The sequence below is a fragment of the Mustela erminea genome, chromosome 7 (genome assembly GCF_009829155.1).
Source record: "Mustela erminea isolate mMusErm1 chromosome 7, mMusErm1.Pri, whole genome shotgun sequence".
Taxonomy (NCBI): domain Eukaryota; kingdom Metazoa; phylum Chordata; class Mammalia; order Carnivora; family Mustelidae; genus Mustela; species Mustela erminea.
In genome coordinates this window covers 105,060,251-105,076,916 of record NC_045620.1, presented here as the reverse complement: position 1 = coordinate 105,076,916, position 16,666 = coordinate 105,060,251, and the positions used below count along the sequence as shown (strand labels likewise).

Here is a 16,666-nt window from a genome sequence, read left to right as displayed (position 1 = left end):
ATCTCCTTTCCTGAGCCTCATCTCTCTTTGACTCCTCAGGGGGGCGCAGTAAAGGATTCGTCCCGGAGGCAGTGCGCTCCTCGACGCCAGGGCCGAGGCTCACACCTCCGGCCAGGTACGCAGGGGGCGGCGCTCAATGGAAAGCGGTGCCACGGTCGCCTTCGCCTCTGGGAACGTCACCGCCAGGGTCTTCTATGTCTTGCACGTCTGGACTGTGGGATCGCCGCGGCCCCAAGGTGCTACACCCTCCTCTTGGGTCTGGCTAAGGCCTCGGGAGCCTTCCACTCCCCTCCAACATTTTCCCCTCTTGCTCCCTCTCTCCCATCCACAAGTGTTGGACTCCGGCCGGGCTCTTTCTCCTCCTCACCTCCAGCCGCCCCTCCCCTCTTTTTCAGTCCCCTCCCTTTCTCTCCACTCCCGCCCCCCATCCCGGGCCGCCCAGGCTCAGCCCATGGCCCGCCCCTGCCCGCCCCTACTGTCCGGCCCGGTCCCCTTCCTTCCCCTTGGCTGCCCGCTTCTCCGCCCGCCCTCCTTCCCGCCCCCTCCCCACCCCAACTGGCTCGGGTCCGCTCGGACTCGGCCCCCGGCCCGCCCCTTTCGGCCCTAGGCACCTCCTGCCCGCGGCTCGGCCGGGCACTTCGGGGTTAGCTGTCCTGGCGGCAGCGTTGGGCTTTTTTGGTGGCGCGCTGGATCCGGGACGGGCCAGGTTTAGGACGTCTGTCTGTCCCTCGATCGGGAGAGAATTCCCATACGCGCAGCCCCGGGATGGGGCGGGCCCTGCTGCCGCTACTGCTGTGGTTCTTCCTCCCGGCGTTCTGGAACGGAGGTGAGTGCGCGGGGCCCAGGGCCAAGCGCTGAGGGCCGGGGGCTGGCGCCTCGGAGCTCGGGGAAGGGTGCGCGCCAACGGGGGCGCGCCGGGCTGCTGGGCAAGTTTGCAGACACCTCCGCACGCCCCAGGAGAGCCAGAGAGTGGAGCGCAGGGACCCCAGCAACCCACTAACGGGGCACTCAGTATGGGTCGTGGGTGCACGTCCCGGTGGAGTCAGGTAGGGGTGGGCACCGAGGGTTCCCCTTTACCGCAGTGGAGGAAATCGAGCTCGGCCCGACGCGCTGCTGGTCCCGAACTTTTTGCTCCAGAGGAATGTTGGTCGCAGATCTGGTCGGGAATGCGCTGGAAACTTTCCCCTAGACACCGTTGCGTGGTTGGATCCCGGCTCTGGCAGTAGTTCTGGGAGCCGCGGGCCCCATCTCCCGAGGGAGACTAGCAGCCTTGGGAAGTTGGGATCACATTCCTGGTGCTGCGATCGACCAAGGACGGGAGACCAACAGGGAGGAACAGCGGTCCAGTCTGCTCCCACTGGGTCCTTATAGGTAATGTTAATACCTCTTTGCAAGGACACCCTGTGAGTGTGGGGACCCTGGACTTAGGGGAAGCATTCTTTTAACCCCTGTTATTGCTGAACAGAATCTAATGTGCTTGGACAGCGTCTAGGTTTGTCCTGATACGGTCACATTCCAATATAAGGTTCTAGATTGGTAAGTGGAGGCCAGGTAAGGAGGGTTACGTTCTGCATCAACAACCTGTTTGGAGGCTAAGTAACAAGTTAAAAGTTTGATCGCTGATGCATTTCTTGAGGAAGCTGGGAGAAACCTAACCAGGTTTTGCCAAAAAGAAAAAGAAATGGTGTGTGTGTGTGGGGGGGTATTTTGAATAAATACATTCTTAGTTAAAAGTTTTCTATTTCCATTCAGCATGTGGTTTTTGTCTCTTTTGACCATGAACATGGATGAATAGCTTTTACCTAATAACAGTCCAAGATATTTTTAAAGAATACTTGGAAAGTTCGGTTTATAGTTAAGCAATTTACTTAAATGTTTTCCTTTGAGATTTTCGTTTGAAAACTCAGGTGCTCAAATAAAAAATTCTTAAGCAGTGAACCCTCTTGTTACACATTAAATTACATATGCAATTTATAATTTGGGGCCACAGAGCAATTTGAAGCAAACATCAAAAGCCAAACCAATCAAAGAACCATTCTCCACCCCCACCAAACCCTAAAAAATTCTTCAGCATTTCTGCCAGATCCCATTTTTCATAATCTGCTGCAAATCTGTTCAATTTTGTTACTACTCAGGACTGACCATAAATAGTCTTGGAGGTATTGTGAATGTGAAAATTATGGGAAAAGCAACAAAAGCGACGGTTTTGGTGCTTAAAAGATATTTTAAAATGGTGTTTCTCCAAATTTTTAAAAACCAATTATCAAAAACCTTTTGTAGCAGACTTTAGCTTTAGTCAGATAATCCTAAAAGGTCTGCTAAACCCACCAAGCAGGAAAAATGAAAATTTTCTCCAGTTCTTCTTCTACCTTTAACCTTTTTTTTTTTTTTAAATAAGAGAAAGAGAGCGAGCTGGGGGGTGGGGCAGAGGGAGGAGAGTTTTTTTTTTTTTTTTAAGTTTATTTGAGAGAGAAAGAGTGAGAGAGCATGAGCAAGGAGAGAGGCAGAGGGAAAAGCAGACTCCTCACTGAGCAAGGAGCCTGATGCAGGGCTCAATCCTATGACTTTGGGATTCTGACCAGAGCTGAAGGGAGATGCTTAATTGACTGGGTCACCCAAGTGCCCAAGAGAGAGAATCTTAAGCAGACTCCATGTCCACCCTGATGCAGGGGTCCATATCAGATCACGACCTAAGCCAAAATAGAGTCCACCCCTTAATCAAATAAGCCACCCAGGCACCCTACCTTCTGGTTTTATCTTGAATTAATCAGTGAGATGTCTGACAGTGTTGTATCTTACCTTGTGAAAGCTCAAAGGTTGGGGTTCTCAGTGGCAGAATTAGAACAGAAGTAAGAATGCTATGGGTAGAGACTAAACATCGAAATTAGAACCTTTGTCCAGTTTTAATTAAGATTTTAGCGGAAGTGGGAGAAAGAGGGACAAGGTGAAGGATGTGTGTATATGCAATGGAGGGGAATGGATAAATAATTAAAATTTACGTATCACTTTAACCCCGGACTTCCCCCTCCCCAATACACACACAGATGCATACACACAAACACTATCCCATGAAGAAACACACATACACAGAGAACTGAAACTGCTGAACCATGGTCATCAGACTTCCCAGTATGTCCTTTCTGCTCAGTCTCTGGATGGGGGAGCCAGTGAGCAGGGAAACCAAGCAAAGGTTGGCTGTCTAGAGGGCCAGGGAGAGGATAGAGGAAAAATATAAAAGTGGAAAAAGTGAAGGACTCAGCCCATCATGAAGCAGTACCTACAGCTGAACTCAGTCCTTAGAACAAATTGTTTAAAAGTTAAAGGTTAAAACCCTTTAACATTAGCATTTCCTTCCCAAGCTTATAGGATGCAGGAACCCATATTACAACATATTGTAAGTATTTTCCCCCTAGAGAACTTTAAGTCTTCCCGCTGTTTACAAGCTTTATGACAATGGGCTCAAATGCTTTTTAGAAGTAAGCAGGACACATTTTAAAAATAAATAGTTTTAAAGAAGTCATTTGGATCCTCTTTTTGGAAGTGATGACTGGAACACAGATATGTTTAAAATTAATAATAACTTCTCAGTTTTATTTTTAGAAATAATTTCCAGATAATCAAAGGAGCAGGGCCAGTAAGTTACCAGCAGGACCAGTAAGTTATGAACAGGTTGAATCTTTAGTTCCCCTTGAATTGGGAACATGTTACCAGGTAGAAAAGCTGAGCCAGGATATTGATTCCCCTTACCTATAAATGAACACATGTATAACCGCGGCTTCCTACATAATACCCAGAATGAAATTAGAGAGATGAATTGGATTGTGTTTGTGTTGTGTCCCTTTCTTTAAAATTCTCCAGCAGCTTCCCACTCCTCCCAGGGTTTGCAGGGATATGAAGAGCCTTCCCACTCCCTTTGCCCCATTTCTGCCTTTTCTAATGTTCACACTGCTCCAGCCACAAGCATCTGTCTAGCACGTTTGCAGTGGATGTTCCCTCCAAATGGAATCTTTTCCCCCAAGATCTCTGCATGCTGGCTTCTTCTTGGGTTTCAGCTCAGATGTCTTAGAAGAGGCCTTACCTCACTCCCACCCCAACCAGAGTTACACAATACACACCTACTCACTCTCTCCATTGAATTTATTTTCCCAAGAACACTTTTCACTACCCGATGGTGAGATGGCAACGGTGCTTTCACCCACGTCAATGCTCAGTGAGTATCTGGCTGGTGTCAGAGGGCCAGGCCCCTATGGGTCTCACCATGTGCCCCTCCCCCTTCTCTGCTCCGGCTGGCTCACCCCAACACAGAATTGCTGCACCTCCCATGCCCTTGTGTTTGGGGCTTGGTTGATAGAAAACAGTCTATATTTTGCTGTGATGCCAAAGTGATTTTGTCACTAGGAAACTTAGGGCATTGATAGAAGATCAATTTTTGGACTGTATTAACCCAATAAAACAATATTGACATTTTATATTTTCTTAACTGTTCCAGGTAGAGGGGAAAAAAACAGGTCAAAAGTTGATTTTTCATGTTAACATGAATAGCATGTTAACAGGGATAGAAGCTCCCTGCCAGAGGTGGGTTGCCCGATATCCTGTTAGTTGTGACCCTGAGTGCCTTGCCTTTGGCCCATTGTCACTGGTTTGATATTACCCAAACTGCATGGCTTTGGGTTGGTATGCATCTCTGCAGGAGGTTAATGATTATGAAAATTAGAAAAAAGCAGGTTCACCACAGGAGTTTCTTGGGACTTGGATGGAAATGTTAAGGCGGTGTGGGGGCTGGGTAGGCAGCAAGCCCGGCTCCTTGTCCCGCCCTGCTGGCTGATCTTTGGGGAGCTCTGAGGGCCATGGGTAACTCGGGACCTCAGTTTCCTCTCTGGTACCGTGGGTCTCTTCACTAGTCACAGAACTTGGCAGGAGGATGAAATGAGCTAAGGGCACGCGGTAAATGCTCCCAAAATATTAGCCATCATTGCTTTTGGTTCTCCATTCTTCTGAACTCAAACTTTGGGGTAATGTTTCTCCCAGACAAAAAGTGTTGGGGGGAAAGGTTCTTTTCTCGCTGAAATGTATCCTAAGCTGCAGCCTGAAATACGAGAACAGAGCTGTGGGCCACCCCCTCGTCGCTGCGTTTTAGGGCTTTGTTCCTCGTCCTTGCTTGCGGAACCTAATGCCTATCACTTGTGGCTTGTCCGGTGAGGCAGGGCCTGCCTTGCCACCTCTCCCCCCACCCCCCCTTCGCCCCATTACCTTCGCTTGTTGACTTCAGACTTAACATACTACGGGAATAGCTTCCTGTCATGTGCCTCTCAGGAAGGTATAAAAATGCAGTCCAATTCCTGCTCAACTTTTCCCACAGAACCCTACTCCAGAGTGGGTGTGGTTTGTTGTTGTTGTGGTATTTGTTTTGGTTTTCTTGATTTTGAATGTAAAGCCTCCAGATAATCCCTTTCCCTTTTATCAGCTGAAACTAGGTTTCCCCAGTGAAGCCCTCTGGCTGCAGCCGATACACAATGAGGCTTTGTCTCTTGGATTAACTGTGGACGGTCTGAGTGTGTGTGCCTGCGGGTGGCCCCGTGAACACCGGGAACCCGCCGGGAGCTCCCGAGGCACTCCCGCCTCCCAGATACTTCCTGTTTGGTGGCTGGTGTGAGCCAGCACCCAGGTACCCTGAGGGAAGCCCTGACTTCTCCACATCATCTACTCCGGGCCTGTGCTGACCCCCAACTGGGAAGTAACTTACTCTGTCACTTACTCTGTCTCTTCACCCGTGTTTTAGACCTTCTGCCTCCAGCTGAGGGCTGAAAATGCCTCCTGGCCGGGGTTGAGAATTCCATTAGGATCTGTGGCTGTGACCTGCTGGGGAAGCCCTATTTCTGGTGTTTTATTTATTTACTTGAGTGATAGAGCTCTTAAGAGAGGAGAAAGAGAGAGAGAGAATATGGGAGAAGCAGACTCCCTGCAGAGCAAAGAGCCCCATGCGGGGGTGGGGGGGGCGGGGGCTGGAGAACACGATCCCAGGACCCTGGGATCACCTGAGTCTAAGGCAGATGCTTAACTGACTGAGCCACCCAGGCTCCCCAAGTTTCTGGTGTTTCGGAGTGATAAATGGGGCAGCTGGGTAGCTCCTTTTGTTAAGCGGCTGCCTTCAGCTCAGGTCAAGATCCCAGGGTTATGGGATGAGCCCCTCATGGGCTCTCTGCTCAACGAGGAACCCGCTTCTCCCTCTCCCTCTGCTGCCCCCTACTTGTGTGCTCCCAAGCACATGCTGTTTCTCTCTCTCTGTCAAATAAATTAATAAAATCTTTTTTAAAAAATTTGATAAATGGAGAAAGAGTGATTATGTCTTATACATGTCATAGAAAAACCTACAGAGTTCTTTCACTTAATGGTAAAATGGATTTTCCATGCGTCTTGGGGGTGGTTGGGGAGGACCAGCTGAGGAGAGAGAAAGAGAGAGAGGAGACAGATGTTGATGTTATGTTTGGACCAAAATCTTACAGAAGTTTTACACCAAAAACTAACAATGTTGGAGAAACTTACACTTGGGGAAAACCCATTTCATTTTATCTCAATTTATAGACTTTGATGACAGCAAATTCTATGCACCTGTGTCTCCTTGTACCTAGTCATTACTGTGTCTTCTGGGTATTTCTCAGTCGGTTCCTTCAAAGGTGCTGTCTGGCGCCTGTAGAGTGAGCCAAGGCCCCAGCTAGATCTGATCTTCACACTGTTGGTGTCCGCCCCTAGCTCACTCGGTAAGGGGGCTCGCCCTCAGGACATAGGTCTCAGGTTGGCATTTGACAATCAGGCAGATGCTCTCAGACAGATCTCTTTTTGTATAATCTGCTTTTTTGGAGGGGTGGCAGAGCTCCATTTACCTCAACATTCGGGGACAGTAAACGTCTTAGAATCTGCCTTCTCTGTGGTCTTGCCTCTCATTAGACACACAAAGGAAAGCCTTGTTTATCTTGGAGAAGCGATTGTTTTGCTATTTTAAGCTTTAGAGCTTGTTCTAGCTCCTGAGTAGACTGGCCTCATTATGGTTTTTGAAAATGGTATCTCTTTTTTTTTTTTCTTTAACAAGTCAGAACAAGCTGTCTTAATGGAGAATATTAGAACATGGACTCCAAGTTGCTGGAAGTTGTTTTCTGTCTCCGCACTACTTAGTGAATGCACAGTGAAGTCATGAATATTCATGGGCTCCCAAGTGCTGCCTCTTTGGGGGGTTGGTTTTCCACTGGCTCTAGTACAGGGCAGGCTGCCTCCACACAGGAAGTGAAACCCGCCCTTGAGCCTTTCTACAATTCTGCCTCATGATCTGAAGATTTGTTGTTGAAAACAATGCTCTTTGAAAGTTTGGGGGCAAAGAAAAAAGGAAGCTCATTAGATTTAGTATTCCGTCTAAAACATTCATTGAAAAATATAACGTCTGGGAATCTAGAGAGAGATGTTCTCATCCCAGTTTTGATACTAACTTGCAGGGACACCTGGGGTATGGTGCACCTCCTTTTGGAAACTCCACATCCCCACCTTTCAAATGGAAGGGCAGATGGGTGATTCTGGGCTCCCCTTCTGGGCAGAAAACAGATTCTGTCTGAAGAGGAGAGGTGGGGTGGGGACACGGTCTCTGTGTGGTTCCAGACACAGTGCCTTAGCAGGAGGGTGAATGAACCTCCCAGCCCGGTGTCTGACTCTGGTTGTGAGTGTCCTCAGGCATCAGCCTAGAAATGGCGCCAGAGGCAACACAAGAGTCTTTCTTAAAAATGACTCATACCAGTGGGTTCTGTCCTATGGGCGGCTGCCATTCCCTGACGCCTGAGCTGTCTGTGCCCCCGTCATGTAGCCCCTCCAGCTATGCAGATGTATATTTCTGAGAATACTGGACCTGCCCAAACAAATTATGGCTTCTTATGATCAAATCTATAGGGATTATGGACTCTTGGGTTCTGGAAGACATGGGGATGGTTATACAGTCTTTCTAGAAGGACTGGTCAGAGTAAAGCATGTCTCCACAGGGTGCACAGCAGAATCCCCAGGGTCCAGGGGGGGAATTACATCATTTTTAAAAAGTCTGTTCATGACAAAGCCTAAGAGACTCTTAATCTCACAAAACAAACTGAGGGTTGCTGGGGGGGAGGAAGGTAGAGAGAGGGTGGTTGGATTATGGACATTGGGGAAGGTATGTGCTATGGTGAGTGCTGTGAAGTGTGTAAGCCTGACGACTCACAGACCTATACCCCTGGGGCTAATAATACATTATATGTCAATAAAAAAATTTTTTTAAAAGTCTGTTCATTTAGTATCACGATATAATTTTATATTTGGAAATTAAATAAGTATTTTATAATGTGAATTGTAGGATGTAAAGCTCATAAGCATATTGGCTAGGACGACAAGGACAAACCCCTAGGAAGCTGTTTCAAAATACAGAAACCGAAGCCCCACTCAGGTCATATGGACTCAGTCTTTAGGATACAGCCCTAACCACCAGGAGTCCAAGCCATTCTGAGCTCACTTCTGGTGACACCCCACCAATGCAGTGCGTCTGACTCTTGAGGAAGACTGGGATGCCTCACACCTTCTCCCATTGAGGCCCCCCCATTGCTCCCCACTCCAGTCTGCTCACCTTGTCTCACCTCCTCCAGAGAAAATCACTCCTCCAACGCTAGGTGTTTTAATTCTCACGCATCTCTTTACCCTTTGACAACACATAATTGTATTGGTGACACTTCGCAGTGTTGTTTGACACCATGGCAGGTAGGGCCTACTTTTGGTTGCATGTAACAGAAAACCTCACTTCAGTGGCTCAGCCAAAAGGAAGGTATTTCTCTCCTCCAACAGGCAGTCTGAGGGTAGGTAGGCTGGGGTTGGGACAGAGACCCCATGATGTGGTCAGGGGCCTGGCTCTTCCTGGCTCTTCAGTCTGTCATCTGAAATATGATGGCATACTGCATGTTTTTAGTTTTAGAGCTTATCGCCTCCAAATGGATGCTGCATCTCTGGGCATTTCATTTGCATTCCAAGAAGAAGGAATTGGGAGGGACAATATACAGCCAGTTTCATACCAGCTGAGTCTGCCCTTTTTAGGCCATAAGAAGGTTATAGCTTTATGCAAAGCCCCAAGCTGTTGACTTCTGCTTGAGTTTCCTTGGCTGTACCAAGCTGCAAGGAAGAGTGACAAATCAAGTGTGTTAGCAAGTGGCTCCCTGAATGAGATCAGGTCCCATTTGTAGGAAGAGGAAGACTGAGCATTGAATAGGACATCAGCAGCTGTTGCTATGCACTTGGGATAAAATTTTATATGAATAGTGTGCTTTCTTGCAGCATGCTTTCTCATTCTGTGTTAAGTTTCCTAGACTCATCTGGGTTGAACAGTGCCCTGGTGTACTTACCTTCATAAGGCAACTATGTGGATACACCGTAGTTTATTTATCCGGGCTCCTTCTATTGGGCATTTAGACTTTTCTGCATTTTTCTGTTACAAGCAATGTTGCTGGTGTGGAAATGGGGTTCAGAGCAGACAGTAGAGAAAGCATTCTTGAGATGTCTTTGAAGCAAAACTGGTCTTAGTGTAAAGCACAGGGACAGGGTCCCTGGGCAAGAAGAGTTGCACTGAGGTCCTGAGGAGTGGTCCATTCTATACTTTCAAATTGGGAGGGGGTTAGGGACAGTACAAGCTTCCCAGGTATTTTGGGAACAAGGTTTCCAGGACCCTGAGAGGGCTCGCTATTGTTAGGAAAAGGTCTTTTATTGCTGTTTAGTAAAAACCTCAGTCATGAGACCCTTCAGATGTGTATCAGTGGGTTGTAGGCTTGTGGGATGACTGCCAACATATATCTTGGGGTAGAGAAGAAGGAAGTTTCCAAAGGAATTTCCATTTGTTTAAAGTAGATTCACAGGACCCTGGGGTGGGGGGGGGTCAGGCTGAGATTGCCTTTTGCTCTTAGCCAAGTGTCAACGTCAAGGCTGAGCTCCTGGAGGAAAGTCACTCTGCCTGTTTTAAGGACTTGTCAATGGTCTGTAAGTAGTAAGGACATTTAATTTTTTCTTTGGCCTTTGTTCCCAACATCAGTGCCATGAGCATTCTTGTTTTTAATATCTTCCTTAGGGAGGTTTAATTTGCTATAATAAAACGCACAGATTGTAATTGTTGAGTTTGATGAGTTCTGACAAATACGTGTCAAAACCACTACCCAAGTTAAGATAGCCGTAACCTTGTGTGTGTGTGTCTCACCATGAACAAGTGTGAGTCCTTAGCGGTGGAAATGCTGAGTGTGGGTTGTAGGCTGTAGGTAAGAGGAATACATATTCTCATCATATATTGCCAAATTGTTATTAGAGTAGAGAAAAACCTTTCTTCTGCACATCTTATAGGTAGGTGATTGCTGTGTAAGATCTCAACTGAGGCATTTCTTCAATACCGAAAGAATAACTCTAGATAGGTCTGGTAATGCTGCTCAGGGCTGGTTGTAGCCGGTTGCAAAGCAGGCTGAGACCATCTTAGCAGCACCCACTAACCTTCCAGGCTCACCACCCATCACCCCTTCCCCGCCCTTGCCTGGCACCAGGCACACCGGAGGCCCGTTCTGTCCAGCCCTCAGAAGCAACCACAAGCAGGGGCTTGGGAGCTGGAGCCTGAATGTGGCTGGTGAAGCGAGGGCTGGTGGGACCGGGAGAAGTCCCTTTACTCCTTCCCACCGGTGATGATCTGCACAAGCTGCTTAGCACCTGTGAACTTCAGGCTACTCGCTATAAACTGGGGGCAGTGGTAGTCCCTGCCGGGGATCAGAGAGGATCGTGTAGGTGGAAAGATTGGCAGAATGTGAGTGACCGGAGATAAAACAGGTGCTACAGCTTTTCCCTCTTCCCCAATAGAAGATACTAATCATTGTTGGATTTTTAAAATTAAATTTTTGGGATAACTTTAGATTCTTATGCTGTTTCTAATAAGAAATAATATGGAGAAGCTCCCACGTACCCTTTACCTAGTTTCTGCCAAAGGGTAGCATCTTAGGAAACTAGTACAATATCACAGGCCGGAAACTGTCATGGATTCACTCCACTAGCGCAGGAACCCCCGTAGTGCCCTCTTAGAGCCTACCCATAGCCCTCTGCCCTCTCACCTCCTTAACCCCTGGCAGTCAATGATCGGTTTTCCATTTCTGTAACTTTGTCATTTCAGAAATGCCACAAAAATGGAATCAGACTGTATTAGCTTTATTTTGCTGCCATGACAAATTACCACAAACTTAGCTGCTTGAAACAACAAAATATCATATCTTACAGTTCAGTAAGTCAGAAGTCTGACATGGGTCTCACTGGCGCTAACATCAGGGGGACAGCAGGACGTCCTTCCTTTCTGGAGTCTGTAGGGAGAGGCTGTGTCCTTGCCTTTTCTAACTTCTAGGGCCCACCCATAGTCCGTTGCTCCTGGCGCCTTCCTCCATCTTCAAAGCCAGCAAGCATGGGTTGTGCCCTTCTGGCATTGCAACACTGACCCCAAGTCTTCTGCCTCCCTTTCTGCTTTTATAGACCCTTGAAATTACACATTCTTGACAGCATTTGGTGATGTCACCATTTTTAATTTTAGTCATCCCGAGAGGTATGAAGTAATACCACACTGTGGTCTTAATTTGAATTTCCCTAATGGTTTACGATGCTGAACCCATTCTCATGAGCATATTTGTCATCCATATATACTCTTTGACCAAAGCCTTCTTCATGTCTTTGCCCTTTTCTAATTGGATTTGTCTGTTTCTTATTGAGTTTGGAGGGTTCTTTAGTAATCTAGATACTAGTGCTTTGTCAGATTAGGTGGTTTGCAAATAATTTCTCCAGGTCTGTAGTTGTTGGTTTTTGTTTTTGGTTTTGGTTTTTCTTAATGGGGTCTTTTGCAGAGCAGACATTTTTAGTTTTGATGAAATTCAGTCTATTACTTTTTTTTTAAAAGGTTTTTTAAAAAAATTATTTATTTGACAGAGATCACAAGTAGGCAGAGAGGCAGGCGGGGGGGGGGGGGAGCAGGCTCCCCACTGAGCAGAGGACCCCCCCCCCCATGTGGGCCTCTATCCCAGGACCCTGGGATCATGACGTGAGCCAAAGGCAGAGGCTTTAACCCAGGGAGCCACCCAGGCGCCCCTACATTTTCTTATGTATCATACTTTGGTGGCAAGTATAAGACTCTTTGCCTAGCTCTAGATCCTGAAGATATTCTCCTCTATTTTTTTTCTAAAAGTTTTACGTTTTACATTTCTATCTCATGTATTAGATATTAGTTCATTTTGAATAAACTGTAAGACTTAGGTCAAGTTTGATTTTTTTTTGCCTATGGATATCTGCCTGCTCCAGCATCATTTGTTTAAAAAACTATCTTTCCTCCATTGAATTGCTTCCGACCTTTGCCAAAAAGCAGTTGGATAGGGGCACCTGGGTGGCTCAGTGGGTTAAAGCCTCTGCTTTCCACTCCGGTCATGATCTCAGGATCCTGGGATCAAGCCCCGTATTGGGCTCTCTGCTCAGCAGGGCAACCTGCCCTCTCTGCTTGCCTGCCTACTTGTGATCCTCTGTCAAATAAATAAATAAAATCTTAAAAAAAAAAAAAAGATTTAAAAAAAGCAGTTGGATGAATTTATGTGGGTCTGTTTCTGGTTTTCTTGTGTTCCATTGATCCATGTGTCTGTACCTCTGCCATTACTATCCAGTTTGATTATTACAAGCTATGTAATAAGTTTTGAAATTGGGGAGACTGATTCTTCTCATTTTATTCTTCTTTTTCAAAACTGTTTTAGCTATTCTAGATCCTTTACTTTTCCACACAAATTTTAGAAGTACATTGTTTTTATCTACAAAAAAAAAAATCTTCCTGGTACCTTAAGAGTTGTGTTAAATCTTTATGTGCTTTTTTTTCTGACATCAAATATGTAGATTCAACAACAAATTCTCCAGTTCTCTGACCTCAACTGGGCGTCCTACAGTTCAGTTCAGTTCTGATACTACCTACCTAGAGTTAGCCTAGACCTCACAGGTTAGAGGCTCAATCTCATAGGACTGCCCTCCACTTAAGACACCAGCCCAAAGGAACTCTCTAGGCTACCTACCTTCTGCCCAGCTGATACAAATTCTTTCCCTTTCACATTTGGTAATACACTAGACAGAACTACAGAACTCAGAAAAGCATTGTTCTTATAATGACAGCTTTATTAGAAATGATACAATTCAGGAATAGCCAAATGGAAGAGATATATTGGGCAACCTGTAGGAGAAGAGGTTCAGAGCTTCCTTGTCTTCTCTGGGTGTACCTCCCTCCAACATGTTGATGTGTTCACTAACTCAGAAGTTCCCCAAGCCTTGTTGTTTCAGGAGTTTTACATGGGGTTCCATTACATGAGCGTGATTGTTTAAATCATCAGCCATTAGTGACTAAACTCAATTTCCAGCCCTTTTTTCCTACCAGAAGGTTGGGTGTGGGGCAGAATATTCTAATCCTCTAATCCCGTGTTTTTCTGATGACCAGCTCCTATCCAGAAGCAATCTAGGGGCCCCACCCTAAGTCACCTCATTAGCATGAACTCCGATGTGTTCTTTATGAATAACAAAAGATATTTCTATCACTCAGTAAATTCTAGGGATTTTAGGAGCTCTGGGGACAAGGACCAGATAAATGTATTTTTATTATACCACAATCTGTGCATTACCTTGAGGAGAATTAATATCTTTACTTCGTTAAGACTTCCAATTTATGAGCCCAGTATGTCTCTCCATTTATTTAGAACTTTTTTTCATTTCTCCTATCAGTGCTTTGTAGTTTTCAGGATGTGAGTTCTCAATGTGCTTTGTTAGATTTATACCTAAGTATTTCATCATTTGGGAGTAATTGTAAATGGTACTATATATTTAATTTTGAGGTCTATGTGTTCATTACTTAGTATATAGAAGTAAAATAACTTGTATATTTATCTTGTATCCTATGACCTTGATGAAATCAGTTATTTGACCTAAGGACATTTTTTTTGTGATTCTGTGAAATTTGCTATGTGGACAGTCATATCTGCAAAATAGTGACTATTTTATTTCTTCCTTTCTGATCTTTTCATTCTGATGCTTTTTATTTTTTCTTGCGTTACTGCCTTGACTAGAACTTTCAGCACTATGTTGACTAAGAATGGGGAATGCAGGGGCTCCTGGGTGGCTCAGTCAGTTAAGCATCTGACTCGATCTCAGGGTCATGAGTTCAAACCCTTTGTTGCGCTCCATGCTGGGCATGGAGTCTACTTGAAAACAAACAAACAAAAAATGGAGTAAGCAGAAGTTTTGCTTTGTTTCTAATCTAAGAGGAAAAGAATGAAGTTTTTCACATAAAGTAAAATGACAGCCATTGGGTTTTTGTTGATGCTCTTTATCAAGTTCAGTAAGTTTTCTGTCTCTATTTTTTTAAAAACTGTGAATGGGTATTGAATGGTTGTGGGACTTTGTTAAATGATTGGTATGATTATGTGATTTTCTTCTTTTTTTTTTTTTTTAAAGATTTATTTATTTATTTATTTGACACACACACACACAGAGATAGATCACAAGTAGGCAGAGAGGCAGGCAGAGAGAGAGGAAGGGAAGCAGTCTCCCTGCTGAGCAGAGAGCCCGATGTGGGACTCGATCCCAGGACCCTGAGATCATGACCTGAGCCGAAGGCAGCGGCTTAACCCACTGAGCCACCCAGGCGCCCCTATGTGATTTTCTTCTTTAACCTGTTAATGTGGTGGATGATATTGATTGATTTTCATTGATTTCATATACTGAACCAACTTTCTATCCATGGAATAAATTCCACTTGATCTTGGTATATAAGTCTCTTTATATGTTGTTGAATTCTATTTGCTGATATTTTATTAAGAAGTTTTTGCATCTATATTCAAGAAGGATGTTGATCTGTACTTTTTTTCTGTACTGTGTCTAGTTTTGGTATCAAGATACCAGCTTCAGCTTCATAAAATATATTGGCTTTTGTCCTCTCATATTTTCTGGAAAATATTATATAGACTGTGTGCTAATTCTCCTTTAAGCATTTGGTATAATTATCCAGTGAAACCATTTTGGCCTGGAAATTTATTTTTTGGCGAGTTTTCTAGATGATGAATTTAATGTCCTTTGCAGTTACAGGGATATTCAAATTATCTGTTTCATATTGGGTGAGTTATAGAAGTTTGTGTCTTTTGTGGAATTAGTCCATTTCCTCTATGTTGTCAGATTTGTGTGAGAGTTCTTCGTAGTATTTAATTATTAATCTTTTGATGTCTGTACAATGAATAGTAATTTTCCTTGTTTCATTCCTGATAGTAGTAATTTGTGTCCTCTCTTTTTCTTTGTAGTCTTGCTAGAGACTTGTCAGTTTCAGTGGTTATTTTCAAACAACCAGTTCTTCATTTCATTGATTTTCTCTAATACTTTTCTTTTTTCAATTCCATTTCCTATAAGTACATTATTTTTTGTTTTGCTCTTCTTTTTCTGTGTTCTGAGGTTAGATTACTGAATAAATTCTCCCTCGGCACTATGTTGTATCCCACAAATTTTGGTATGTTTTATCTTTATTTTTATTCAGTTCAGTATATTTTCATATTTCCCTTGAGATATCTTCTTTGATCCATAGATTATATGGAAGTTTAGTTTGCAAGTATTTGAAAAATTTCCTATTACCTTTCTGTTATTTCTAATTATTTCCACTGTGGTCAGAGACACAAACTGTATGATTTTAATTCTTTTACATTTCTTGATTTGCTTTATGGCACAGGATATGGTTTATCTTGGTTTATGTCCCATCGTCATTTGGAAAGAATGTGGATTCTGCTGTTGTTGGATGGAATGTTCTATAAATGTAGAGACTAGATTCTTTCCATTGGCAATGCCATCCAGTTCTTCTATAGTCTTGCTTATTTTCTGCCTTGTTCTTTGTTCAGTTTTTTGATCTTTTATTTTTTAAGATTTTATTTATTTATTTGACAGAGAGAGACAGCAAGAGAGGGAACATATGCAGAAATGGGAGAGGGAGAAGCAGACTCCCCACTGAGCAGGGAGCCCAACGCAGGGCTCCATCCCAGGACCTGGGATCATGACTGAGCAAAGGCAGTTGCTTAACAACTGAGCCACCAAGGTGCCCCTCTTTGATCAGTTCTTGAGAGAGAGAGATGGTGAAGTCTCCACCTATAATTGTTAATTTGCTTTTTCTCCTTTCAGTTATATCAGTTTTTGTTTCACTTATTTTGGTTTGTTTGGTACACACTCCTTTATGACTTCTATATCTTCTTGGTAGATTGAGTCTTTATCATTATATAATTTGCCTTTCTGTCTCTGGTAATTTTCTCTGCTTTGAAATCTACTTTATCTGATATCAATGTAGCTATCCTTCTTTCTTTTGATTAATAGTTACATGGTACATTTTTTTCTATCTTTGTGTTCAACTTGCCAGTATCATTATATTTGCTGTGAATTTCTTATAAACAACAGATAGCTGGATAAGGTTTTTTTAATCTGCTGTGCCAATCTTGGTATTTTAATATACTTAGATCATTTACATTTAATGTAATTATATATTAGGCATTGCTCTTTCGTCAGTTCAAGGTAATTATAAAATCCCTACTTCCTTTTAAGTTCCTTTATTTCCCCATTTAAAACA

General features: G+C 44.2%; 1 protein-coding gene across 1 annotated transcript in view; it reads left to right on the top strand.

Moving 5' to 3' along the window:
* The first annotated feature begins 529 nt into the window (after window positions 1-529).
* Window positions 530-16,666, top strand: part of MERTK (MER proto-oncogene, tyrosine kinase) — a 113,554-nt gene continuing 97,417 nt past the window's right edge. Inside the window, exon 1 of the mRNA XM_032352766.1 lies at window positions 530-826. Within this exon, the coding sequence (XP_032208657.1) occupies window positions 766-826 (61 nt within the window). The 5' untranslated portion in view covers window positions 530-765. The remainder of the gene's footprint in view (window positions 827-16,666) is intronic.